We start from the raw sequence: 27,161 nt of genomic DNA on the forward strand, positions 1-27,161 counted from the left end.
AGACGTCTCCTGCTTCTTTGTTTCAGGGCTCTTACAGGGAGGGAGGACAAGACGTGATCACGCCTTGATTCCGTGCCTTCCTTTGGGCAAAGAAAGTCTCGCGTTTGTCGTTCCTCAAACATCGTCGCTCCTTCCTGGCACACAACAGCCCAATAGACATTTTGTCAGGAATCAGAACCCTCTCATTCCCCCCAAGCAAAGGAGACGGCCCCCAAATCCGCCGCCAAATCGTTTCCTTACGCCCTTTTTCCTCCGCTCGTCCCAAATTCCGTAACCATTCACTGTAACTGCTACAAAGCCGCATGCACTGAGCACATCCAGCCAGCCGGCAGCAGGAAAAACAGGTCAGAGGACTTCCAGTGGGCTCCCGCTCCTCCACCCAGCTGTTGAGCCTCCTGAAGTCCAGGCAAACTGGCCGGCCACGGCCCAGAGTGACTAGCGGCGGTCGGGCAGACAGCTTTCCCGTGGCGGCACAGGGCTCAGCCTCCTAAGGAGGTCACCTAGACGAAGGGGTGAAAAGCGAAGCAACGAGGTTTGCTGGGAAGCTGCGGGTGGAACTCTGGGCCCTGCGTAGCTGGGTGGAAACACAAGATCAAGTTCTGCGCGGGTGAACGTGAGTCACGTCACACGGCGAGGGTGCAGCAGAACCGCTCCCAACGCACCTCGTCAGGCAACGGGCTCCGACCCAAACGGCTGCCATTCACAAACGTAGTCATAAAGTTACGAGAAAGAGCTCAGCATGCGCTAACAGTCCCCAAATTAATCTGAGACAAGAATTATCAGCCTAGAGAGAGAACCTCGTTAAACCACTGTACAAAGCCACAGCTTGTCCCGCCTGAAATACTTTACCTAGTGCCAAAAGTCCAAAAGGATTCTAGAGGGGGCGAAACCGGTCAGGGAAGAGCACAATGACGATGCAGGACAGCACAGCATTCCTTCTACAGGGCAGCGACATGGATCGGGATTCCTCAGTCTGGAAGAGATGCGATGAGGAAGAGAATGCAACAGACCGAAGCAAGTGAAGAGCATCCCTTGTTTTCCAGCAGCCCCTTCATGTCAAAATGAAAGAGGGGAGGGGACAAGCAGAGAAAAAAGGTCTGATTCCGCACACGGCATGTAGGGAAGTGGTGGAATTCTTTGCCCCCACTGGTAGCCACTATGGCGACAGGAATTCTCTTTCCATTCATTTCCAGGAGTAACTATTCAAGATTACTCACCCCATAGCGCAAACAAATAGGGTATTCCTGATGTAAACAGATTTACAACTATTTCAACAGCTTTGTCTAGAATCCTTTCGACTGTACGGGAAGCCCAGGAACAACCCCATGGACGCTCCAGGCTGGGGGCAGAGTGGCTGGAGAACTGCCCGGTGGAAAAGGACCTGGGGGTGTTGGTCAACAGGTGGCCGACTATGAGCCAGCAGCGTGCCCGGGTGGCCAAGAAGGCCACCAGCATCCTGGCCTGTGTCGGGAACAGTGTGGCCAGCAGGAGTGGGGCAGCGATGGTCTATGAAGTCGTTCTTCGGGGTCACTTGGTAGAGAGCGCTCACAATCAGAGTGTGATTTGGAACGTGCATCCAGCCGAAAGCAGGAGAGTACCAAAGACGGGGCAAAGCGGTGGCGAGTAAGTGGCGAGGGCAGGCCCTGGGCACGAAGGAGCCGGCGTGGGATCGGGGGTGGGGGGGGGAAACGTCCTGGGTCCGGCGGGGACGGGGTTAATTTCCAGCAGAGGCTGGGAGGGGACCCAGCCGGGGGAGGGCTGACCCGAGCTGGCCAAGGGGCTACTCCGTGCCGTGTGACGTCAGGGCCAGCGCGGAGCTGGGGGAGGTGGCCGGGGGGGGGGGAGGGACTCGCCGCTCGGGAGCGGGCTGGGCAGCGGGTGGGGAGCGAATGGCGGGGGGTGGCCCTGGCTTTGCTGCTTCTTTCCGCGGAGTCTCTGCTGTTTTCCTCTGCCCTTGGCTGCTCTCTGCAAGAGGCTCGATGCCAGCCCGGGGCTTTGGCCTTTTTCTGCCGCTGCTGCTGCCCTTTCCCCCGGGGGAGGGCAGGTGACTGAGCCGGCGGCCGCCTGGTCCTTTGTTGCCGGCTGGGGCTGAGCCCCGACAGCGACCCTCTTTGGGCAGCTTTTGCTTTCCCCGTGAAACTCTCTTTCTCTCCCCCAAGGGCTTCTTGCCCTTTTGGCCCTCGGTACAAGGGTGAGGAGCGAGCGGGTCCTCGGGGGGAGGGAGCGAGCAGCCGCCCGGTCCTTTGTGTCTGGCTGGGGCTAAAGCAGGAGAGCGACGCTCTTTGGGGGGTCCTTTTCCCGGGGGGGTGGGAGGCTGTGGGTGGAAGGGCAGGCAGCGGCTGGCAGGTAAGTGAAGTTCTGCCCCTCATTTCTTCCTGCAAACGCTGTGCTTGGCAGGGAGCGTCCGTCCTCGCTGCGCCGGTGCGGCTGGTGCCGGGCGGGCATCTGCTGCGGAACGCGGAGCATCCCACCTGCATCTCCCCGGAGAAGGCTTTGTGCGGGCCTCCGTCTCCCCGTGGAGAGCCAGCGGCGCGCCGGGCTCCAGGCTGCTGCGGCAAGGTGGGGGTGAGGGCGAGGGGGCGCCCGCCCCGGCGCTCCCCATCAACCCGTCTGCTCGCCCTGCTCTGCCCTTGCTGAGGTTGTGCAGAGCTGCAGCCGTGGCAGCCCGCGCGCTCCCCACGCGCCCCGGCTGCGGGGACGCCAGGGGCTGGCGTTGCCGCGGTTGGTGGCGTGGGGCAGCAGCGGCAGGATTTGGGCAGAGGCGCTGGGCGAGTGTGCGGGGGAAGGCGCTGAGGCGGGCGTGCTTCTTGCCGCAGATGTCGGTGACGTTCGAGGACGTGGCCATCTACTTCTGCCCCGAGGAGTGGGCCGAGCTGGCGGGCTGGCAGCGGCGGCTCTACCGGGAGGTGATGCTGGAGAACTACCAGGCGGTGGCCTGGCTGGGTGAGGACTGTGTGCGGTGCCGCCGGGCTGGGGTGGAGCTGGAATCGCCCTCTCGAGCTGAGCTGGAGCCCTTGAAAGCCAAAGGCCAGCTGTTGGTGTTGCTGCCCGAGCGCTGCCCGAGCGGTTGGGATTGCAGGTTTTCCCCTGCCCGGCAGCCTCCTGTGGAGAGCGGTGCTGGGAGAGAGAGTGGGCTGGAGTGGTGTTGAGGAGAGCGGAGAGGAATGGCAGAGAGCGGAGTAGAATAAAGCTGACGATGGCGTTGGAGGCGCAGGGCAGGGGGGTGCGAAGGCGTGTGCGGGCAGGGTGAGGAGAGAGGAGCGGAGCGGGGGCAGATGCTGGGCCTGTGGGCAGGGGGAGCCGGTGCCGCTGTGCCGGCAGTGCGGGAGAGGGTGCTTCTCTCTCTTGCCCGCACAGGCTGGTGCGCCGTCAAGCCGGAGATCATCTGCAAGATGGAGCGAGAAGAGACGCCGTGTGTGCCAGAGTGCCCTGGGGCGCGGCGGAGGCACCGCAGCCCTGAGCCAGGTGGGTACCAGGCGGCTGCGTGGGAGCTTGGGGGGTTCCGGCAGCACCATCCCCTTGGCCCCGGCTGCTCTGTGCCCCAGGGAGGGTGGGGGGCTGCTGGGCTGCGCGTGCCACTGCCCGTGGGGAGGGGTCCCATGTGTCCATGCCATCCCCGGCAGTGACCCCGACCTCTCCTCCCCAGCAGACGGTGACGTCCCGATGCGGAGGGAGGATGGGGAGGTCCCCAAGGGGCTGCCAGACCCCACCACCCTGCTCCCGGGGATGCCTGAGCAGGACAGGAGGCAGTGGCAGGTCCTCCCAGCAAAGCTACTGCTGGCCCAGCCTCTCCATGGCCCCCCAGCCCCCAACAGACGCCACACCTGCACAGAGAGTGGAAAGAGCTTCAGCAAGATGCAGGACCTGAAGAATCACCAGCAGACGCACATGGCAGCACGGCCCTTCTCCTGCCGGCAGTGCGGCCGCCGCTTTCGGCTGAAGCAGTTCCTGGTGTCCCACCAGAAGGTGCACGGTGGGGAGAAGCCCTTCAGCTGTGCCGACTGTGGCAAGTGCTTCACTCAGAAGCATCACCTGCTGATCCATCGGCGCATTCACACTGGCGAGAAGCCCTTCACCTGAAGCCACTGCAGCCACCACTTCAGGCAGAAGTACCACCTGGTCCACCACCAGAGCATCCACACCGGGGAGCGCCCCTTCATCTGTTCCCACTGCCCCATGACCTTCAGGCAAAAGACGGCCCTCACCATCCACCAACGGGTGCACACCGGGGAGCGCCCCTTTGCGTGCTCCCATTGCCCCATGGCCTTCAGGGCCAAGAAGACCCTGACTGTCCACCAGCGGGTCCACACTGGGGAGCGCCCCTTTGCCTGCACCCACTGCCCCAAGGTCTTCAAGAGCCAGACGGCTCTCACTGTCCACCAGAGCATCCACACCGGGGAGCGCCCCTTCGCCTGTGAGCGCTGCCCCAAGGCCTTCAGGGAGAAGAACACCCTCACCGTTCACCAGCGGGTCCACACTGGGGAGCGCCCCTTTGCTTGCGCTCGCTGCCCCAAGTCGTTCAAGGACAAGAGGGGCCTCACCGAGCACCAGCAGGTACACACCGAAGAGCGACCCTTCACCTGCACCCACTGCCCCAAGGCCTTCAGGCACAAACAGTCCCTCACCGTCCACCAGCGGGTCCACAGCGAGGAACGCCCCTACTCCTGCGACAGCTGTCCCAAGGCCTTCAAAGACAAGAAGGCCCTCACCATCCACCAGCGGGTGCACACTGGGGAGCGCCCCTTCACCTGCGCCCGCTGCCCCAAGGCCTTCAAGGACAAGAAGACCCTCACTGACCACCAGCTGGTCCACACCAGGGAGCGCCCTTTTGCCTGCACTTACTGTCCTGAGGCCTTCAGCAACCAGTCGGCCCTCATCATCCATGAGAGCATCCACACTGGGGAGCGCCCCTTCGCCTGCACCCACTGTCCCAAGGCCTTCAAGGACAAGAGGACCCTCACCGGCCACCAACGCATCCACTCTGGGGAGCGCCCCTTTGCCTGCCCCCACTGCCCCAAGGCCTTCAGGAACAAGACGGCCCTCACCGTCCACCAGCGGGTCCACACTGGGGAGCGCCCGTTCGCCTGCGCCTACTGCCCCAAGGCCTTCAAGCAGAAGCATGCCCTCACCAGACACCAGCGGGTCCACATTGGGGAGTGCCCCTTTGCCTGCGACCACTGCCCCAAGACCTTCAAGGACAAGTTGACCCTTACCAAACACCAGTGGGTCCATACTGGGGACCACCCTTTCTCCCGTGACTGCTGCCCCAAGGCCTTCATGGACAAGAAGATCCTCACCACCCACCAGAGGATGCACAGTGAAGAGCACCCATTCACCTGCGCCCACTGCCCCAAGCCCTTCAGCGACAAGCAGGCCCTCACCATCCACCAGCAGGTCCACACCGGGGAGAAGCCCTACAAGTGCAGTGCGTGCGGCAAGACCTACAGCCAGAAGCATCACCTGAATTGCCACCAGAGGATGCGCCGGGATCTGCCGGTGGTGCCAGAGTGTGACCCGCCGGAGGAGGTGCATCTGTCCCTCGTGTGAGGGCGAGCGGAGGCCAAGCCCTTCCAGTTCAGCAGCTGTTAGAAGCAGTGTTTGGATGAGAGGATCATGCTGGCTCACCAGCGCAGCCCCAGCACCCCACCCCTGCGACCACCTCTGCAGCCCAGCGCCCCTGAAACTTCCACTCTGGGACTCGCAGCTCGTCCTGGCTCACCACCCCTCGCCATGGAAGCTGCAGGTCCAAGCTGGGAGCTGCAGCACCCCTCATCCCTCCTTGCTGGGGGGCTTCTGCCACCTCCACCTTGTCCTGGCACCCAGCCGCCTGCCGGCCAGGCTGCCCGTGACCACGGGCCTCCTCGGGAGTCGGGGCAGACGGAGGGTGAGCGCTGGGTGGCCAAAAGGCATCGCCCCCACCTGGGTTTCAGCGGCGGCCGTTTGCAGGAGGGTGTGCGGGAAGGAACGGCTTCGGGCTGTGTTTGTGGGAGCAAAGCACTGCAACCAGGACGTTATCCACCCCTTTTTCTATACCATCTACGTCACACCCAGATCTTACACTTCCCAGTTAATCACCACCACTTTTCCCTCTCTCACACATATAGACACAGACACACACAGGTATCATTCCCTCAGCCTATGGGCCGTCCCTCCAAAATGTCCACTGAGTCCGTTCAGTCCATGACTTTGGGCTCCACCTGCTCGAACAGTCTCTCAGGGCAGGAGGGACGGCGTGCCGCGCTGGACTCTCGCATGATGTATTTGGAGCTCGTGACTGGTGTATCTGGTGTATCCCGACAACGGGAGGCAGCTATGAGAACGGCTGCGTACGTTGCGCACAGGTAAATGAGCTGCTCGGCCTGGCGGCGGAGCTGCGAGAGGAAGCTGAAAGGTTAAGAAGCGTTAGGGAGGCTGAGGAAGAAATAGACTGGTGGAGCCAGGCTCTGCCCTCCTTCAAACAGCAACAGGAGCACCCAGCAGGGAGCAGCCGGGATCTAGAGGCCCCTGTACCCTGCTCCTGCCACGCAGGAGGCAGAAGCCTAAATGAAGGGAGCGAAAGGAGGCGAGTTCATGGTCGGGGCAGTGGGCGAACCCTCTCCTTGCCGCCCCTGTCGCCCCCGGTACCTCTGAACAACAGCTATGAGGTACTGACCGAGGAAGGCCAGTCGAATGAGGATGGGGATGACGGGCAGTCTGCACTAGAGACCTCTCCACAGTCAGAAGGGCGTACTGCCTGTACTATCACCACAGCCCCAAGGAGGAAAAGAGGGGTTGTAGTCACTGGGGCTCTGGAATCGGAGGGCCCGGCAAATGAGGATGGGGAGGATTGTCCATCGTGTGAGTCACACAGGGCGAATCGCTCACCCCCACGACTCAGGACCTCCTCAACCAAGAAAAAAAGGAAAGTAATTGCAGTGGGTGGCTCCCTTCTGAGGGGAACAGAGGGCCCTATCTGTCGACCGGACCCATCCCACAGGGAAGTCAGCTGCCTCCCTGGGGCCAGGATCAAGGACATATGGAGGAAACTCCCTACCCTGGTTCGGCCCTCGGATTATTATCCACTGCCGATATTTCAAGCAGGTGACGATGAGATAGCTACCAGAAGTCTAAGGGCAATGAAGAGAGACTTCAGAGCCCTGGGACGGCTGGTTGAGGGATCAGGAGCACAAGCAGTGTTCTCCTCTATCCCAGGGATTGATGAGGGGATAAACAGGAAGAGTCAGGAGATTAACTCCTGGCTCCGAGACTGGTGCAACCGGCAGAACTTTGGTTACTTGGACCATGGATCGATATACAGGACAGCAGGCATGCTGGCAACAGGTGGGGAAAGCCTAACCCAACGGGGAAGAAGGATTCTGGGACAGGAGTTAGCAGGACTCATCGAAAGGGCTTTAAAGGAGGTTTGAAGGGGGACGGGGATGTAACCAGAGTGACTAAAGTGGTGCCTGGGAGCAGCACGCCAGCGCCGGTGGGTAAAAGCGCTGGCAGGGTCTTGCAGCCTGTTGTTGCAGCGGAGGTGGGAGAAGATGACCCACGTGCTAGCAAAGACATGAGGAGCCGTGACGGGTTGGCAACTGCAGAAGTGTCTGAGCATGGACAGGTGGGAATAAGGGCTTGTCCCCCCAGTGAAGTCCAAGGCAATTAGCCCAGCTGAAGTGCATCTACAGGAATGCACGCAGCGTGGGCAACAAACAGGAAGAGCTGGAGGCCGTTGTACAGCAGGGAAACTATGACATAGTTGCCATCACAGAAACGCGGTGGGAAGACAACGCACAACTGGAGTGCGGTGATTGACGGCTACCAACTCCTCAGAAGGGCTAGGCAAGGAAGGAGAGGTGGTGGGGTGGCCCTCTATGTCAGGGGCAGTTTTGAATGCCAAGAACTTAACAATGTGCATGACGACATTGTTGAGCGTTTATGGATAAGAATCAAGGGGGAGGCCAATAAGCCGGACGTCGTGGTGGGAGTTCGTTATAGACCCCCCCACCAGGATGTAGGGGCCGATGAAATATTCTATAAGCAGCTGGCAGAGGTCTCGCGATTGCTCGCCCTCGTTCTTGTGGGGGACTTCAACTTCCCAGATGTCTGCTGGAAATATAACACAGCAGAGAGGGAACAGTCCCGGAGGTTCCTGGAGCGTGTGGAAGACGACTTCCTAACACAGCTGGTGAAGGAACCAACTAGGGGAAGTGCCCTACTGGACCTACTGTTTGTTAACAGAGAAGGTCTTGTGGGGGATGTAAAGGTCGGAGGTCGTCTTGGACAGAGTGACCATGAAATGATAGAGTTTTCAATTCTTGGTGAAGGGAGGCGGGGAGCCAGCAAAACTGCCACCTTGGATTTCCGAAGGGCAGACCTTAACCTGTTTAGGAGCATGGTTGAGAGTGTCCCTTGGGAGGCAGTTTTGAAGAGCAAAGGTGCCCAGGAAGGCTGGTCATACTTCAAGCAGGTGCTCTTAGAAGCACAGGAGAAGGCCATCCCCATGTCCCGAAAAACGAGCCGACGGGGAAGAAGGCCAGCCTGGCTAAACAAAGAGCTTTGGCTGGACCTCGGGAAAAAAAGGAAGGCTTACATTCTCTGGAAAAGGGGCTTAGCAACTTATGAGGATTATCAAGATATAACAAAGCTATGCAGGGGGAAGATTAGAAGGGCCAAAGCTCAATCAGAACTCAGCTTGGCCACTGCAGTTAAAGACAACAAGAAGAGATTTTTCCAGTATATCAACAGAAAAAGGAAAACTAGGGAAAATATAGGTCCACTGATGAATGAGACGGGTGCCCTAGTGGTGGAAGACACAGAGAAGGCAGAGTTACTGAATGCCTTCTTTTCTTTGGTCTTCACTGATAAAGCCGTCCCTCACGAATCCCATACCCCGGAGGCAAGGGGGAAGGTCGGGAGAGAGGAAGACTTTCCCTTAGTTGAGGAGGACCGGGTCAGAGACCACTTGGCCAAGCTGGACATTCATAAATCCATGGGCCCTGACGGGATGCACCCGCGAGTGCTGAGAGAGCTGGCAGATGTTATCGCTAGACCGCTCTCCATTGTCTTTGCAAGGTCATGGGGAGCAGGAGAGGTGCCTGAGGACTGGAGGAAGACATCACTCCAATCTTCAAAAAAGGCAAGAAGGAGGACCCAGGGAACTACAGGCCGGTTAGTCTCACCTCTGTCCCTGGGAAGGTAATGGAGCGACTCATTCTGGATGTCGTCTCCAAACACGTTGAGGAACAGGAAGTCATTGGAAGTGGTCAGCATGGATTTACCAAGGGCAAATCATGCCTGACCAATCTGATAGCTTTCTGTAATGTTATAACGGGTTGGCTGGATGAGGGGAGAGCCGTAGATGTCATCTACCTTGACCTTAGCAAGGCTTTTGACACTGTCTCCCATAACATCCTCATTAGGAAGCTGAGGAAGTATGGGCTAGACGAGGTGATGGTGAGGTGGATCAAGAGCTGGCTGAGTGACAGGACTCAGAGGGTTGTGATCAGTGGCACAGAGTCTAGTTGGAGGCCTGTAACCAGTGGTGTCCCTCAGGGGTCAATACTTGGTCCAATCTTGTTCAATATATTCATTAATGACCTAGATGATGGGACAGAGTGTATCCTCAGCAAGTTTGCTGATGATACCAAGCTGGGAGGGGTGGCCGACACTCCAGAGGGCTGTGCTGCCATCTAGCGTGACCTGGACAGGCTGGAGAGCTGGGCAGAGAAGAACCTCAGGAGGTTCAACAAAAGCAAGTGTAGGGTCCTGCACCTGGGAAGGAAGAATGCCAAGCACCAGTATAGGTTAGGGGCGGACATGCTGGGAAGCAGCTCTGAGGAGAAGGACCTGGGGGTCCTAGTAGACAGCAAATTGTCCATGAGCCAACAATGTGCCCTTGTCGCCAAGAAGGCCAATGGCATCCTGGGCTGCATAGGGAAGAGTGTGGCCAGTAGGTCGAGGGAGGTCATTCTCCCCCTCTGCTCTGCACTGGTGAGGCCACAACTGGAGTATTGTGTCCGGTTTTGGGCTCCCCAATTCAAGAGGGACAGGGAACTACTGGAGCGAGTCCAGCGAAGGGCAACCAAGATGATTATGGGACTGGAGCACCTCCCTGATGAGGAAAGGCTGAGAGAGCTGGGACTCTTTAGCCTGGAGAAGAGAAGGCTGAGGGGGGACCTGATTAATGTTTACAAGTATCTAAAGGGTGGGTTTAAGGAGGACGGAGCCAGGCTGTTTTCAATGGTTCCCAGTGACAGGACAAGGGGCAATGGGCACAAGCTGGAACATAGGAAGTTCCGTTCAAATACACGGAAAAACTTCTTTACAGTGAGGGTGACAGAGCCCTGGGACAGGCTGCCCAGGGAGGGTGTGGAGTCCCCTTCTCTGGAGATTTTCAAGACCCGCCTGGATGCAGCCCTGAGGGATGTGCTTTAGGCAATCCTGCTCTAGCAGGGGAGTGGGACGAGGTGATCTCTAGAGGTCCCTTCCAACTCTGAAGATTCCGTGATTCCGTGAACTGCCACCTTGGATTTCTGAAGGGCAAACTTTGGCCTGTTAGGAGCATGGTTGAGGGTGTCCCTTGGGGGACAGTCCTGAAGGGCAAAGGTGCCCAGGAAGGCTGGTGTTACTTCAAGGAGGAACTCTTAAAAGCACAGGAGAAGGCCATCCCCAAGTCCCAAAAAACGAGCAGACAGGGAAGAAGACCAGCCTGGCTAAACAGAGCGCTTTGGCTGGACCTCAGGACAAAAAGGAAAGTTTATGATCTTTGGAAAAGGGGGTTGGCTACTTATGACAAATACCAAGCTGTAGTGAAGCTCTGCAGGGCAAAAATTAGAAGGGCCAAAGCTCAAGCAGAACTCATCTTGGCCACCACGGTTAAAGAGAACAGGAAGAGGTTCTCTCAGTATATCAATAGAAGAAGGAAGACTAGGGAAAACGTAGGCCCACTAACGAATGAGATGGGCACCCTAGTGGTGGAAGACACAGAGAAGGCAGAGCTACTGAATGCCTTCTTTGCTTCAGTCTTCACTGCTAAAGCTGTCCCTCAGGAATCCCAGGCCCTGGAGGCAAGGGGGAAGGTCTGGAGAGAGGAAGAGTTTTCCCCAGTAGAGGAAGATCAGGTTAGAGACCACTTGGCCAAGCTGGACATCCAAAAGTCCATGGGCCCTGATGAGATGCACCCACGAGTGCTGGGAGAGCTGGCAAATGTTATTGCTTGGCCACTCTCCATCATCTTTGAAAGGTCATGGGGAACAGGAGAGGTGCCTGAGGACCGGAGGAAGGCCAATATCACTCCAGCCTTCAAAAAGGGCAGGAAGGAGGACCCAGGGAACTACAAACCGGTTAGTCTCACCTCCGTCCCTGGGAAGGTAGTGGAGCGACTCATTCTGGATGTCATATCCAATCACGTTCAAGAGCAGGAAGTTATTGGAAGTGGTCAACATGGATTTACCAAGGGTAAATCATGCTGACCAATCCCATGGCCTTCTATGATGTTATAACCGGTTGGCTGGATGAGGGCAGAGTAGCAGATGTCATCTACCTTGACCTCAGCAAGGCTTTTGACACTGTCTCTCATAATATCCTCCTTAGGACACTGAGGAAGTGTGGACTAGATGAGGGGACAGTGAGGTGGGTTGAGAGCTGGCTGTGTGACAGGACTCAGAGGGTCGTGATTAATGGAGCAGGGTCGAGTTGGAGGCCTGTAACCAGTGCTGTCCCCCAGGGGTCAATACTTGGACCACTATTGTTTAACGTATTCATCAATGACCTGGACGAGGGGACAGAGTGTATCCTCAGCAAGTTCGCTGATGATACCAAACTGGGTGGGGTGGCTGACACCCCAGAGGGCCGTGCTGCCATCCAGCGTGACCTGGACAGGCTGGAAAGCTGGGCAGAGAAGAACCTCAGGAAGTTCAACAAGGACAAGCGTAGGGTCCTGCACCTGGGGAGGAAGAACGTCAGGCACCAGTATAGGTTAGGGGTGGACCTGCTGGAAAGCGGCTCTGAAGAAAAGGATCTGGGGGTCTTGGTAGACAGTCAATTATCCGTGAGGCAGCAACGTGCCCTTGTCGCCAAGAAGGCCGATGGAATTCTGGGCTGCGTAGGGAAGACTGTGGCCAGTAGGTCGAGGGAGGTCATCCTCCCCCTCTACTCTGCACTGGTGAGGCCACAACTGGAGTACTGTGTCCAGTTTTGGGCTCCCCAGTTCAAGAGGGACGGGGAACTGCTGGAGAGAGTCCAGCGTAGGGCAACAAAGATGATGGAGGGGTTGGAGCACCTCCCTGATGAGGGAAGGCTGAGAGAGCTGGGACTCTTCAGCCTGGAGAAGAGAAGGCTGAGGGGAGACCTTATTAACGTTGACAAGTATCTAAAGGGTGGGTTGAAGGAGGATGGAGCCAGACTCTTTTTGGTGGTTCCCAGTGACAGGACGAGGGGTAACGGGCACAAGATGGAACACAGGAAGTTCCCATCAAATATGAGGAAAAACTTCTTTACGGTGAGGGCGACAGAGCCCTGGGACAGGCTGCCGGGGGAGGGTGTGGGGTCCCCTTCTCTGGAGACTTTCAAGCCCCGCCTGGACGCAGCCCTGAGTGATGTGCTCTGGGCAATCCTGCTTTAGCAGGGGAGTGGGACGAGGTGATCTCTAGAGGTCCCTTCCAGCTCTGAAAAATCCCGTGATTCCATGGTGCGGCCCGTGCCCACCATCTGCACGGCACACATGGGCTGCATCGTACGCACCCCCAGCCCGCTCGCTGGCGGGGTGGTGTGAGGAGCAGAAAAGGCCCCGATTGCTTGGGGACAACCCAAACCACCAGTGCGCTATCACGCTATTCCCATCCCAAATCCCAAACACAGCACTACGCCACTACCTGTAGGGTGTGGGTGCTCCCCCCAACCCCAGTGGCCGTGTGGGTGCCCCCCCCAAACAGCTGTGGGCATGTTGGTGCCTTTCCGTGCCTTCCTCAGCGGTGGTGCGCGGGCCCCCCCCCCCCCAGCTGTGGGATGCAGGTGCCTTCCTGCAGTGACGCAGGTGTTCCCCCCGTAACCCCAACCGCGGACATGTGTGTGCACCTCCCCATGCCCCCACCCGCAGTGATGTAGGTGCCCACCACACCCCCAGCTGCGGGGATGCGGCTGCCCCTCCTGCCCCCTCCAGCTGTGGGATGTGGGTGCCCCCCTGCACCCGCTGCAGGGATGCGGGTACCCCCCGATGACCTACTCATGGGGACGTGGGTGCCCCCCATGCCCCCACGCACAGGGATGTGGGTGCCCTGCGCTGCTGGGACAGGGAGAGGGTGGTCGTGCCAAGGACCCGTCTGACCCTGGGTCCGTTTCCAGGAGAACGTGGGGCACCTGCTTGTACCCCCGTGCCACCCCTGGGTAGCACCGACACCCTCACGCGCCCCAAGTGGCATTAAACACCCAGGCGCGGGCAACTGAACGGTGGCAGCTCCCCAGTGACTGCGGTGGCTCCCCGGGCACCCGCGTGCAAACACCTACTCGTGGGTGTCCGGGTCACCCTCCAGCCCCATCAGGCGACACAACGGCACCTTCGCTCCCCGCTGTCCCGGTCCCAGCGGGGATGGGGTTAATTTTCCCAAGGAGCTGGGCCGGGACACGGCTGGGTTGGCTGACCCGAACTAGCCACAGGGGTGTGGGGTGGGTGGCCGCGCTTACACTGGCTGGGAGGGGGACGGGAATGGCAGCCCAGGAGCCGCCTGGGCTTTGGGCTCGGTGGGTGAGCGGCGGTACTTTAATGGTGTTTTGTCTGTGCCTCTGTCCGTGTTATTTGTGCTGTTTTCCTCTTTCCTTCACTGTTCTGTTAAACCGCCTTTATCTCAACCCGGGAGTTTTGCCTCTTCCTTCCGACTCTCCCCCACATCCCGTCGCTGGGTGCGGGGAGTGAGCGAAAAGACCGCCTGGTTCTTTCTTGCTGGCTGGGGCTCAACCACGACAGATGGGCCGTGGGGCTGGGCCGTGGGGCTGGGCCGGGATGCGCAGCTGGGCTGAACTGTAAGGCTGGGCGGTGGGGACAAGATGGGATGGGATGGGCAGGTTGTTGGGAACGGAATGAATCTTAATTAGTGGAATCATGTGCTTCCGTCAGCTGGATTTGCGAAGCCTCAGGGCACAAGCTGTAACCTGTTGTACCACGAGCGGGCAGGGGGGCGAGGGGGGGATTCTGCTCCTCTGCTCCGCTCTGTGAGACCCCCCTGCAGTGCTGCCTCCAGCGCTGGGGCCTCAGCACAGGAGAGACACGGAGCTGTTGGAGCGGGGCCAGAGGAGGCCCCGGAGATGCTGGGAGGGCTGGAGCCCCTCTGCTGTGGGGACAGGCTGAGAGAGCTGGGGGGGTTCAGCCTGGAGAAGAGAAGGCTCCGGGGAGACCTTCCAGCCCCTTCCAGTCCCTCAAGGGGCTCCAGGAAAGCTGGGGAGGGACTCTGGAGCAGGGAGGGGAGCCATGGGACGAGGGGGAAGGGTTTTCCACTGACAGAGGGGAGACTGAGATGAGATGTGAGGCAGAAATTGTTGGCTGTGAGGGGGGTGAGCCCCTGGCCCAGGTTGCCCGGAGAAGCTGTGGCTGCCCCATCCCTGGAGGGGTTCAAGGCCAGGTTGGCCGGGGCTTGGAGCAACCTGGGCTTGCTGTCCCAAAGCGGGGTGGTTTACCCAGCGTGCAGACCCCAATGTACCCAGAGAGCAGAGGTATTATCTGTTTATTTCACTTCTGCAGAGATGGGCGCTAGGTGGTAATCCACAAAACTGGCACACCGGCCTAAAAACTCCTGGGAATATTTCTACGGTTCAAAATGCAGAAATACACACCCTGAATTATACTTATTGGTTAGTACCTTATCTTAACAATTTCCAGCGGTTAGTATAGTCTCTCGCTTCCATTTAAAGGTACAAGGTCCTTTAATTGATGTGCGTGTGCTCCAGCACCGTGGGGGAGGCGAGTCCAATTCGGTCTCCAATTGAGTTGGTGGTGGCCATCTCCCACTGCCACCTTTACCTTTCCCCCCAGTTACTGCAGATTTTTGTTGACTTTATGCCTTATTCAGCAGCTGTCAGCCGGTTTTCAGGTGGTTGTGGCACCATCTGTGGCAGGATGTTCCTTATTATCAGCCTCCTGTTCTTCTTCAAGGGTACATTCATTAGCAAGGCAATCAGTTTCCAGCTTATTTCCATCTTGTTTATACCAAGTGTCCAGCTTCACGGGGCCTTGGGACCTTTTTACCGCTCTTTATTGTCACTTAATGAGGGATGGCACCTTTTACATTTTACCTTTTTAAAAGTACATTCTACCTTGGGCTAGATGAGGTGACGGTGGGGTGGATCGAGAGCTGGCTGTGTGACAGAACTCAGAGGGTTGTGATCAGTGGCACAGAGTCCAGTTGGAGGCCTGTAACCAGTGGTGTCCCCCAGGGGTCAATACTTGGGCCAATTTTGTTCAATATATTCATTAATGACCTAGATGAGGGGACAGAATGTATCCTCAGCAAGTTTGCTGATGATACCAAGCTGGGAGGGGTGGCCGACACTCCAGAGGGCCGTGCTGCCATCCAGCGTGACCTGGACAGGCTGGAGAGCTGGGCAGAGAAGAACCTCAGGAGGTTCAACAAAAGCAAGTGTAGGGTCCTGCACCTGGGGAGGAAGAATGCGAAGCACCAGTATAGGTTAGGGGTGGAACTGCTGGGAAGCAGCTCTGAGGAGAAGGAGCTGGGGGTCCTGGTAGACAGTAAATTCTCCATGAGCCAACAGTGTGCCCTTGTCGCCAAAAAGGCCAATGGCATCCTGGGCTGCATAGGGAAGAGTGTGGCCAGCAGGTCGAGGGAGGTCATTCTCCCCCTCTGCTCTGCACTGGTGAGGCCACAACTGGAGTATTGTGTCCAGTTCTGGGCTCCCCAGTTCAAGAGGGACAGGGAACTGCTGGAGCGAGTCCAGCGTAGGGCAACCAAGATGATTATGGGACTGGAGCACGTCCCTGATGAGGAAAGGCTGAGAGAGCTGGGACTCTTTAGCCTGGAGAAGACAAGGCCGAGGGGAGACCTTATTATGGCGTACGAGTATCTAAAGGGTGGGCTGAAGGAGGATGGAGCCAGACTCTGAAGTTTCTCTGTGTGTGTGTGTGATTCTTGAAGTACATCAGTCCGGCGGGACGTGTCCCTGCCCTGGGCAGGGGGGTGGAACTGGATGATCTTTAAGGTCCCTTCCAACCCAAACCGTGCCGTGATTGTACGAACCGGAGAGGTCACAGAATCACGGAATCTTCAGAGCTGGAAGGGACCTCTAGAGATCACCTCGTCCCACTCCCCTGCTAAAGCAGGATTGCCCAGAGCACGTCACTCAGGGCTGCATCCAGGCGGGGCTTGAAAGTCTCCAGAGAAGGGGACTCCACACCCTCCCTGGGCAGCCTGTCCCAGGGCTCTGTCACCCTCACTGTAAAGAAGTTTTTCCGTGTATTTGAACGGAACTTCCTATGTTCCAGCTTGTGCCCATTGCCCCTTGTCCTGTCACTGGGAACCATTGAAAAGAGCCTGGCTCCGTCCTCCTTAAACCCACCCTTTAGATACTTGTAAACATTAATCAGGTCCCCCCTCAACCTTCTCTTCTCCAGGCTAAAGAGTCCCAGCTCTCTCAGCCTTTCCTCATAAGGGAGGTGCTCCAGTCCCATAATCATCTTGGTTGCCCTACGCTGGACTCGCTCCAGCGGTTCCCTGTCCCTCTTGAACTGGGGAGCCCAGAACTGGACACAGTACTCCAGTTGTGGCCTCACCAGTGCAGAGCAGAGGGGGAGAATGACCTCCCTCGACCTACTGGCCACAGTCTTCCCTACGCAGCCCAGGATGCCATTGGCCTTCTTGGCGACAAGGGCACACTGCTGGCTCACGGATAATTTGCTGTCTACTACAATCTACTGTCTACTACAGGTCGTTACAACGGCACGCAGCTCATGCCCGGGACTGACACGAGCGCGCGGGTAAGGGCTTGTTTTACCGACGGGGGAGAACATCACCCGAAACCGCTGCGATACCCCGACGCCGGCCGCGCCGCGCCTTTCCCGTTGCCGGCGGGTGGCGCCCCACGTCCTGGCCGTGGAAAAAACCCCATTTGGGCCACTAATTACCCGCGAGGGCATTTACGAGCCGAACCCACGCCAGACCCCGGGGGAACCTGACGGACGGATCGTCATGTGACCCCCCCCCGGGGACACGTGACCGGGTGCGCCGCAGCGGGTGATGCCAGACTCGGGGGGGGGCGGGGTCAGGTGACTCCCGGGAAGGGCGGTCGAGACGAGCGTCCGCCTCGCCCAATGGGAGCGGAGCGGCGGGGCGGGCCGGCCAATAGGGGCCGAGGGGGGCGGGCCGGCGGCGGGCGGAGCGGCCGTGGCGGCGGCGGGCAGGTACGGCGCGGCGGGCGGGGTCCCCCTGGGTCGCCCCGGGGATAGGGGTTCCCCGGCCGCTCCTCTCGCCGGTCGCGTCCCGGCGATGCGGCGCTCGGCGGAGCCCGGCCCGGGGGCGTCTCCTGCCGGCGGGCGCTGCGCGGGGCCGCCTTCCCTCCGCCCGCCCGGGGCCTGGCCCAGCGCTCCGGCGGGGCCGCCTGCCCTCCCCCGCGCCCACCCCCCGCCGATGCGGGGTCGCCCCCGGCAGCGGGCGCGGGGCCGAGTCCGGGCGGGTTCGAGTCGCGGCCCCTCTGGGTTTCCTCTGCCCGAGCTCCGCCGCTCTCGGCGCAAAGGGGTTTTTTCCTCCTGTCCGTAGGGAATTTCCTCTGCTCCAGTTTGTGCCCGGCAATATCACCCCCCCCCGGCCACCTCCCCCAGCTCCGCGCTGGCCCTGACGTCACACGGCACGGAGTAGCCCCTTGGCCAGCTCGGGTCAGCCCTCCCCCGGCTGGGTCCCCTCCCAGCCTCTGCTGGAAATTAACCCCGTCCCCGCCGGACCCAGGACGTTTCCTCCCCCCACCCCCGATCCCACGCCGGCTCCTTCGTGCCCAGGGCCTGCCCTCGCCACTTACTCGCCACCGCTTTGCCCTGTCTCCGGGGAGCGGCTGAGGGAGCTGGGGGTGTTCAGCCTGGAGAAAAGGGGGCTGAGGGGAGACCTTCTCGCTCTCCACAGCTCCCTGAAAGGAGGGGGTAGCCGGGGGGGGTCGGGCTCTTCTCCCAAGGAACAGGCCATGGGACAAGAGGAAGCGGCCTCAAGTTGCGCCAGGGGAGGTTTAGGATGGATATTACGAAAATTTCTTCACTGAAAGGGCTGTCAAGCGTTGGAAGAGGCTGCCCAGGGCAGTGGGGGAGTCGCCGTCCCTGGGGGGATTTAAAGCCGGGCAGACGTGGCGCTTAAAGATCTGGTTTAGTGATGGTTTTTGTCAGAGTCAGGTTGATGGTAGGACTCGATGATCTCAAAGGTCCCTTCCAACCCGGGCGATTCTGTGATTCTATATACGCACACATGCAGACACAGCTGTCATTCCCTCCGTCCGCGGGCCATCCCTCTACAGTGTCTGTTGAGTTCATTCAGTCCATGGCTTTGGGCTCCCTCTGTCAGAACAGTCTCTCAGGGCAGGAGGGATGGCACGTGGCGTTGGGATGTTACACACGGTATCCGGAGCTCGTGGCTGGTGTATCTGCTGGTGCCCACGGTCCGTGGGTTGAAGATGTCCATCTCCAGGAGGTTGCTGGGCGCCAACTGCCGAAGCCAGTTCTGGTCCCATCACCACGGCAAGTTTCCTCGGTTTCATCAAAGCTGTAAAGTCATTCTTCGGGGTCACTTGGTAGAGAGGGTTACACTCGGAGTGTGATTTGGAATGTGCATCCAGCCGAAAGCAGGAGAGTATCAAAGACGGGGCAAAGTGGTAGCGAGTAAGTGGCAAGGGCAGGCCCTGGGCATGAAGGAGCCGGTGTGGGATCAGGGGTGGGAAATGTCCTGGGTTTGGCGGGGACGGGGTTAATTTTCAGCAGACCCCAGCCGGGGGAGGGCTGACCCGAGCTGGCCAAGGGGCTACTCCGTGCCATGTGAGGAACTGGCGAAGGAGCTGCTCCATACCATGTGACATCATTCCCAGTATAGAGCTGGGGTGGGGGAGGGACTTAGAATCATAGAAGGTGTTGGGTTGGAAGGGACCTCTAAAGGCCACCTAGTCCAGCCCCCTGCAGTCAGCAGGGACATCTTCAACTGGATCAGGTCGCTCAGAGCCCCATCCAGCCTGGCCTTGAATGTCTCCAGGGATGGGGCCTCCACCACCTCCTGGGCAACCTGGGCCAGTGTCTCACCACCCTCGGTGTAAAGAACTTCTTCCTCATGGCTGATCTAACCCTGCCCTGCTCTAGTTTAAACCATTGCCCCTCGGCCTGTCACTACATGCCCTGTCAAACAGCCCCCCCCCAGCTTTCCTGGAGCCCCTTGAGGGACTGGCAGGGGCTGGAAGGTCTCCCCAGAGCCTTCTCTTCTCCAGGCTGAACCCCCCCAGCTCTCTCAGCCTGTCCCCACAGCAGAGGGGCTCCAGACCTCGGATCATCTTCATGGCCCTCCGCTGGACCCGCTCCAACAGGTCCATGTCCTTCGTGTGCTGAGGGCTCCGGAGCTGGACACAGCACTCCAGGTGGGTCTCACGAGAGCAGAGTAGAGGGGGAGAATCCCCTCTCTGGATCTGCTGGCCACGGTTCTTCTGACGCAGCCCAGGATGCGATTGGCCTTCGGGGCTGTGAGCGCACATTGCTGGTTCATGTCCAGCTTGTCATCCACGAATACCCCCAAGTCCTGCTCGGGAGCGGGCTGGGCAGCGGGTGGGGAGCGAATGGCGGGGGGTGGCCCTGGCTTTGCTGCTTCTTTCCGCGGAGTCTCTGCTGTTTTCCTCTGCCCTTGGCTGCTCTCTGCAAGAGGCTCGATGCCAGCCCGGGGCTTTGGCCTTTTTCTGCCGCTGCTGCTGCCCTTTCCCCCGGGGGAGGGCAGGTGACTGAGCCGGCGGCCGCCTGGTCCTTTGTTGCCGGCTGGGGCTGAGCCCCGACAGCGACCCTCTTTGGGCAGCTTTTGCTTTCCCCGTGAAACTCTCTTTCTCTCCCCCAAGGGCTTCTTGCCCTTTTGGCCCTCGGTACAAGGGTGAGGAGCGAGCGGGTCCTCGGGGGGAGGGAGCGAGCAGCCGCCCGGTCCTTTGTGTCTGGCTGGGGCTAAAGCAGGAGAGCGACGCTCTTTGGGGGGTCCTTTTCCCGGGGGGGTGGGAGGCTGTGGGTGGAAGGGCAGGCAGCGGCTGGCAGGTAAGTGAAGTTCTGCCCCTCATTTCTTCCTGCAAACGCTGTGCTTGGCAGGGAGCGTCCGTCCTCGCTGCGCCGGTGCGGCTGGTGCCGGGCGGGCATCTGCTGCGGAACGCGGAGCATCCCACCTGCATCTCCCCGGAGAAGGCTTTGTGCGGGCCTCCGTCTCCCCGTGGAGAGCCAGCGGCGCGCCGGGCTCCAGGCTGCTGCGGCAAGGTGGGGGTGAGGGCGAGGGGGCGCCCGCCCCGGCGCTCCCCATCAACCCGTCTGCTCGCCCTGCTCTGCCCTTGCTGAGGTTGTGCAGAGCTGCAGCCGTGGCAGCCCGCGCGCTCCCCACGCGCCCCGGCTGCGGGGACGCCAGGGGCTGGCGTTGCCGCGGTTGGTGGCGTGGGGCAGCAGCGGCAGGATTTGGGCAGAGGCGCTGGGCGAGTGTGCGGGGGAAGGCGCTGAGGCGGGCGTGCTTCTTGCCGCAGATGTCGGTGACGTTCGAGGACGTGGCCATCTACTTCTGCCCCGAGGAGTGGGCCGAGCTGGCGGGCTGGCAGCGGCGGCTCTACCGGGAGGTGATGCTGGAGAACTACCAGGCGGTGGCCTGGCTGGGTGAGGACTGTGTGCGGTGCCGCCGGGCTGGGGTGGAGCTGGAATCGCCCTCTCGAGCTGAGCTGGAGCCCTTGAAAGCCAAAGGCCAGCTGTTGGTGTTGCTGCCCGAGCGCTGCCCGAGCGGTTGGGATTGCAGGTTTTCCCCTGCCCGGCAGCCTCCTGTGGAGAGCGGTGCTGGGAGAGAGAGTGGGCTGGAGTGGTGTTGAGGAGAGCGGAGAGGAATGGCAGAGAGCGGAGTAGAATAAAGCTGACGATGGCGTTGGAGGCGCAGGGCAGGGGGGTGCGAAGGCGTGTGCGGGCAGGGTGAGGAGAGAGGAGCGGAGCGGGGGCAGATGCTGGGCCTGTGGGCAGGGGGAGCCGGTGCCGCTGTGCCGGCAGTGCGGGAGAGGGTGCTTCTCTCTCTTGCCCGCACAGGCTGGTGCGCCGTCAAGCCGGAGATCATCTGCAAGATGGAGCGAGAAGAGACGCCGTGTGTGCCAGAGTGCCCTGGGGCGCGGCGGAGGCACCGCAGCCCTGAGCCAGGTGGGTACCAGGCGGCTGCGTGGGAGCTTGGGGGGTTCCGGCAGCACCATCCCCTTGGCCCCGGCTGCTCCGTGCCCCAGGGAGGGTGGGGGGCTGCTGGGCTGCGCGTGCCACTGCCCGTGGGGAGGGGTCCCATGTGTCCATGCCATCCCCGGCAGTGACCCCGACCTCTCCTCCCCAGCAGACGGTGACGTCCCGATGCGGAGGGAGGATGGGGAGGTCCCCAGGGGGCTGCCAGACCCCACCACCCTGCTCCCGGGGATTCCTCAGCGAGGCGGGAGGCGGAGGGGAGGCATCTCAGCAAAGCTGCTGTCAGCCCGACCCCCCTCTGGCCCCCCGGGCCCGAAGGGACCCCACACCTGCGCCAAGTGTGGGAAGAGCTTCCGCAAGAGCCAGGACCAGAAGAAGCTCCAGCAGACGCACGTGGCAGCGCAGCCCTTCTGCTGCCGGCAGTGCACCCGCCAGTTTCAGCTGAAGCAGAACCTGGTGTCCCACCAGAAGGGGCACGGTGGGGAGAAGCCCTTCAGCTGCGCCGAATGCGGGAAGCGCTTCATTCAGAAGCATCACCTGCTGAGCCACCAAGGCATTCACACCGGCGAGAAGCCCTTCGCCTGCAGCCACTGCGGCCGCCGCTTCAGGCAGAAGTACCACCTGATCCGCCACCAGAGCATCCACACTGGCGAGCGCCCCTTCGCCTGCACCCACTGCCCCAAGGCCTTCAGGGAAAAGTCATCACTCACCAGTCACCAGCGGACCCACACCGGGGAGCGCCCCTACACCTGCGCCCACTGTCCCATGGCCTTCAAGGAGAGGACAAACCTTACTGTCCACCAGCTGGTCCACACCGGGGAGCGCCCCTTCACCTGCGAACACTGCCCCAAGGCCTTCAAGGACAAGCAGACCCTAAAAGATCACCAGCACGTCCACACCGGGGAGCGCCCCTTTGCCTGCAACCACTGTCCCAAGACCTTTGGGTACAAGAAGGCCCTCACCATGCACCAGCAGGTCCATAACGCGGAGCGCCGCTTTGCTTGCACCCAGTGCCCCAAGGTCTTCAGAAAAAAGAAGACCCTCAGTGACCACCAGTGGGTCCACAGTGGGGAGTACCCCTTCGCCTGCCCCCACTGCCCCAAGGCCTTCAGGTGCAAGGCGTCACTCACCGACCACCAGCGCATCCACACCGGGGAGCGCCCCTTCGCCTGCACCCGCTGCACCCAGACCTTCAGGTGCAGGTTGTCGCTTAACATCCACCAGCGGGTCCACACCGGGGAGCGCCCCTTTGCCTGCGCCCACTGCTCCAAGACCTTCAAGCACAGGAAGGCCTTCACCATCCACCAGCGGGTCCATACTGGGGAGCGTCCGTTCACCTGCACCTACTGCCCCATGACCTTCAGAGACAAGCAGACCCTCACCATCCACAAGCGGCTCCACACCGGCGAGAAGCCCTACAAGTGCGGCGAGTGCGGCAAGACCTACATCCGTAAGGAAGGCCTGAAATGCCACCGTCGGGTGCACCAGGGCCCGCCGGCCGTGCCGGAGGGTGGACGTTGCGAGGAGGGCAGTTCGTCCCTGGCAGAAGGGGTGAGTGGAGACCAAGACCTTCCCGTTCAGCAGCTGTGAGAAGCAGTTTTGGGATGAGGGGATCATGCTGGCTCGCCTGTGCCCCCCCAGCACCCCCAGCCTGCGGCCACCTCTGCAGCCCGACACCCCTGAAACTGCCACCCGTCGCGTGGAAGCTGTGGGTCCAGGGTAGAAGCTGCAGGACCCCTCGTCCCTCCCTGACTGGTGCCCTGCATCCTCCAGGAGACGGAACCAGGGCCAGGCGTGTCCTGGGCACGGCCACCCTCTCCCGGCAGCGCAGGCAGGGAGCGGGGCTCTGCTGGCCGCCAGGGCAGTGGGGACTTCAAGTGAGGCAGGGTGTCATGACCCACAGACCGCTCAGAAGAGGGGCGAGGGAGCATGGGGAGGTCCCCGAGGGGCCGCCAGTACGCACCACCCTGCTCCCAGCGATGCCTGCGCAGGGTGGAAGACAGTCCGGGGGCCTCCCAGCCAAGGTACTGCCGGCTCAGACACTCCACAGCCCACCAGCCCCCAAGAGTCCCCACGCCTGCGCCAAGTGTGGGAAGAGCTTCAGCAAGATCCAGGACCTGAAGAAGCACCAGCAGACGCACATGGCAGCACGGCCCTTCTCCTGCCGGCAGTGCGGCCGCCGCTTTCGGCTGAAGCAGATCCTGGTGTCCCACCAGAAGGTGCACAGCGGGAAGAAGCCTTTTGGCTGCACGGAATGCGGGAAGAACTTTACTCAAAGCCATCAGCTGCTGAGCCACCAGCGAGTGCACTCTGGTGAGAAGCACTTTTCCTGTGGCCACTGCGGCCGCCGTTTTAGCCGCAAGAACAGCCTGGTCTCCCACCAGCGGGTTCACACTGAGGAGCTCCCTTTTTCCTGCACCTGCTGCCCCAAGACCTTCAGGGACAAGTCAACACTTACCAGGCACCAGCGGGTCCACAGCGGGGAGCGTCCATTCGCCTTCGACAGCTGCCCCAAGGGCTTTAGGGACAAGGCATCACTCACAAAACACCAGCGGGTCCACAGCGGGGAGCGTCCATTCGCCTGCGACAGGTGCCCCAAGGCCTTTAGGGACAAGTCGACACTCACCAATCACCAGCGGGTCCACACCGGGGAGCGCCCCTTCACCTGCGAACACTGCCCCAAAGCCTTCAAGAGCAAGTCGACCCTCAGCAAACACCAGCGGGTCCACAGCAGTGAGCACCCGTTCACTTGCGACAGTTGCCCCAAGGCCTTCAAGGAGAAGTGGAGCCTCATCAAGCACCAGTGGGCCCACAGCAGTGAGCCCTCATTCGTGTGCGACAGCTGCCCCAAGGTCTTCTGGCACAAGTCGTCCCTCAAAAAACACCAGTGGGTGCACACCGGGGAGCGCCCCTTCGCCTGCAGTCGTTGCCCCAAGACCTTCAGGAACAAGTTGTACCTCACCATCCACCAGCGGCTCCACACTGGGGAGCGTCCGTTCACCTGCGACAGCCGCCCCGAGGCTTTCAGGAGCAAGATGGCCCTCACCAACCATCAGTGGGTCCACACCGGGGAGCACCCCTTCACCTGCACCCACTGCCGCAAGGCCTTCAGGGACAAGTCGGCCCTCACTATCCACCAGCAGGTCCACACCGGGGAGCGCCCCTTCGCCTGCACCCGCTGCCCCAAGACCTTCAAGAACAGGAACGCCTTCACCGTCCACCAGCGGGTCCACACTGGAGAGCGTACCTTCACCTGCGCCCACTGCCCCAAGGCCTTCAAGCACAATAAGGCCCTCACCATCCACCAGCGGGTCCACACCGGGGAGCGTCCCTTCCCCTGCGCCCACTGCCCCAAGGCCTTCAAGGACAAGAAGACCCTCACCAACCACCAGCAGGTCCACAAGGGGGAGCGCCCCTTTGCCTGCACCCACTGCGCCAAGGCCTTCAAGGGCAAGATGGCACTTAACAAGCACCAGAGGGTCCACAAGGGGGATCGGCCCTTTGCCTGCGCCCACTGCCCCAAGATATTCAGGTACAAGCAGACCCTCGCCAACCACCAGCGGGTCCACACCGGCGAGAAGCCCTACAAGTGCAGTGAGTGCGGCAAGACCTACAGCCGTAAGGAAGGCCTGAGTCGCCACCAGCGCGTGCACCAGGGCTCCCCGGCGGTGCCTGACGGCAACCTGCAGAACGGGGGAGGTCCGTCCCCATGGAGGGGGCAGGCGGAGGCCAAGCCCTCCCAGTGATGCAGGTGGGAGAAGCAGTGTTGGAACCAGGGGGTCGTGCTGGCTGACCAGCACACCCACGGGAGCCCCAGCCCACAACCCAGCGCCCGCCGCGTCTGCTGCTGAGGGGCCTGCGGCTCGCCCTGGATCGCCGTCCCTCGCCGTGGGAGCTGTGGGTCCCCTCATCCCTCCTTGCCGGGGAGTTTCTGCTTGTGACGGAGAGAAAAAGACTTCACTGAGAGGTTCAAATTAACAATTTATGTGGACTTCACTCACAGGTCCGGTACGCCGCGATTGCAAGTTCTTATGGATACAATGGAAGAGTGCACTATTGCAATTTAAGGAAAAAAGAACAACAAACAATTCACAGAATACACTATTACCACCTAACCAGTGATCCCGAAAAGTAACAACACAAACCGCCAGCGCGCTAGATGTGAATACCTTAAAGGAGTGCACAAATCGCGATCTTAGAGCATGCTCTAGACATCATACGTACGTTATTACATCACTTCCCCTCTCTCTCGGGGAAGGCCCCTCAATCCCGGGAAGTTTCCTCGCACAGCGTCCTGGGCGAGGGCGGGCAGAGTCTCCTCCAGGCCAGCTGTTATCTTTGGAAGATTCCCCCGTTTTGCGCCCCAAAACTTTGGAATTAAGTATCCTTTTTCGGGACTGTGCTTGAATGGGTTACGCTCTCTGGGATGGTTATCCCTCGGACAGCAATGTTTATTTTATGATGTCTGGTCTCCCACTCCCTGAATAGCGGTGGGACCCGACTCAGTGGGACCCGACTCGGGGCATTTTGTTTGTTAAAGGCACCATTCACGTTTCAGTTCTGGTTTCGATTCTTATTGTAATGCAGAGTTGAGACCACCCCGGGCTGAGGCATTTCCACAGCTCCCGCCAGGTTATCCCTGCATAGATAGGGATCGGGAAGCGTCTGCGGAGGCGAGATGGAGCTGAGCCCAATGACAATTCCCTGCAGCTCACCTTTCGTGTTCTGAAACCGGTTTGGGCAGGTGCTCCCCTTCACTGCCGCCTCCGCCTTGTCCTGGCACCCATCCGCCTGCCGGCCAGGCCGCCCGTGACCACGGGCCTTCCCGGGAGCGGGTGCAGACGGAGGGTGAGCGCCGGGTGGCCAAAAGGCATCGCCCCCACCCCGGGTTCAGCGGCTGCCGTTTGCAGGAGGGTGTGCGGGAAGGAAGGGCTTCGGGCTGCGTTTGTCCTGAGGAGGAAAGCGGTGCCCGGGAGCTTGCCTGCTGCGGGGAGCAGAGACCGGCGCGGAGCATCACGCGTGTTTGAGGACCCGTGTAGCCACGGCTGGGAGCCAGCTCCGTCAGACACCTGCGGTGGCCTCGATGAAGTAAAAAGCATCGTGTCTGTGTAAGCGGTGGCTTCAAGCGGTTCCTTTAAGCAGTGTCCGCACCTTTATAAAAGCTTTTGGGAAGGACCACGCAAGTGGTGTGGGCTGATGTGTTCCTGCGGGGAGCAAAGGTGCCGTTCCATTGCCTGATGGGGCTTGTGGGTGTCACAGCCAGCCACGAGCAGGTGTCTGCACGCGGGTGCGTGGTGTGCCACCACTGTCATGGGGAAGCTGCCACCGCAGTCACTGCGGAGCTGGCACACCATTCAGTGGCCCTCACCTGGGTGTTTCGTGCCACTTGGGGTGCCCAGAGGTGTCAGAGCTGCCCAGGGATGGCACGGGGGCACGGGCAGGTGCCCTCCATCCTCCTGGAGATGGCCTCAGGGCCCCGGGCACGGCCACCCTCTGCCGGCAGCGCCGGCGGGGAGCGGGGCTCTGCCAGCTGCCGGGACAGCAGGGACTTCAAATGAGGCGGGAGGCAGGGCCGGCCCCTGGCCCGGGAGATGCGCCTGGCCCCGCTCCTCAGCGCTGGAGCACGGCGAGGCCGAGCCGCAGCCGATACGGGCTGGCACACGGGAGAGCGGCCGTAAAGCAGGAGCAGCCGCCGGCAGGGCTGCAGAGCCCGGGGAGGGTAACAGTGAGGGTGAAACTGGTGGGTTGGGATGAATATACCTTAACAATGAAAAAGAAATAA

The 27,161-nt window shown here is 60.5% G+C and overlaps 2 protein-coding genes across 2 annotated transcripts; both read left to right on the top strand.

Annotated features, from left to right (window-relative positions):
- Positions 1 to 1,884: 1,884 nt before the first annotated feature.
- LOC128905124 (zinc finger protein 850-like) lies at positions 1,885 to 22,982 on the top strand. Its single transcript, XM_054190611.1, is given in 11 exon segments — positions 1,885 to 2,559; positions 2,817 to 2,943; positions 3,358 to 3,465; positions 3,806 to 5,545; positions 5,705 to 5,884; positions 6,529 to 6,726; positions 16,911 to 16,960; positions 19,937 to 20,443; positions 20,701 to 20,827; positions 21,242 to 21,349; positions 21,531 to 22,982. Coding segments are annotated over 10 exon segments (4,584 nt in total). The 5' UTR covers positions 1,885 to 2,559; the 3' UTR covers positions 22,970 to 22,982.
- Positions 22,982 to 26,567, top strand: LOC128904779 (zinc finger protein 271-like). Its single transcript, XM_054189479.1, has 2 exons — positions 22,982 to 25,760; positions 25,967 to 26,567. Exon 1 carries the CDS (start codon positions 22,984 to 22,986, stop codon positions 25,123 to 25,125), a length of 2,142 nt encoding a protein of 713 aa, XP_054045454.1. The 5' UTR covers positions 22,982 to 22,983; the 3' UTR covers positions 25,126 to 25,760; positions 25,967 to 26,567.
- Positions 26,568 to 27,161: the final 594 nt, after the last annotated feature.

Source organism: Rissa tridactyla, chromosome 2 (genome assembly GCF_028500815.1).
Source record: "Rissa tridactyla isolate bRisTri1 chromosome 2, bRisTri1.patW.cur.20221130, whole genome shotgun sequence".
NCBI classification, from domain to species: domain Eukaryota; kingdom Metazoa; phylum Chordata; class Aves; order Charadriiformes; family Laridae; genus Rissa; species Rissa tridactyla.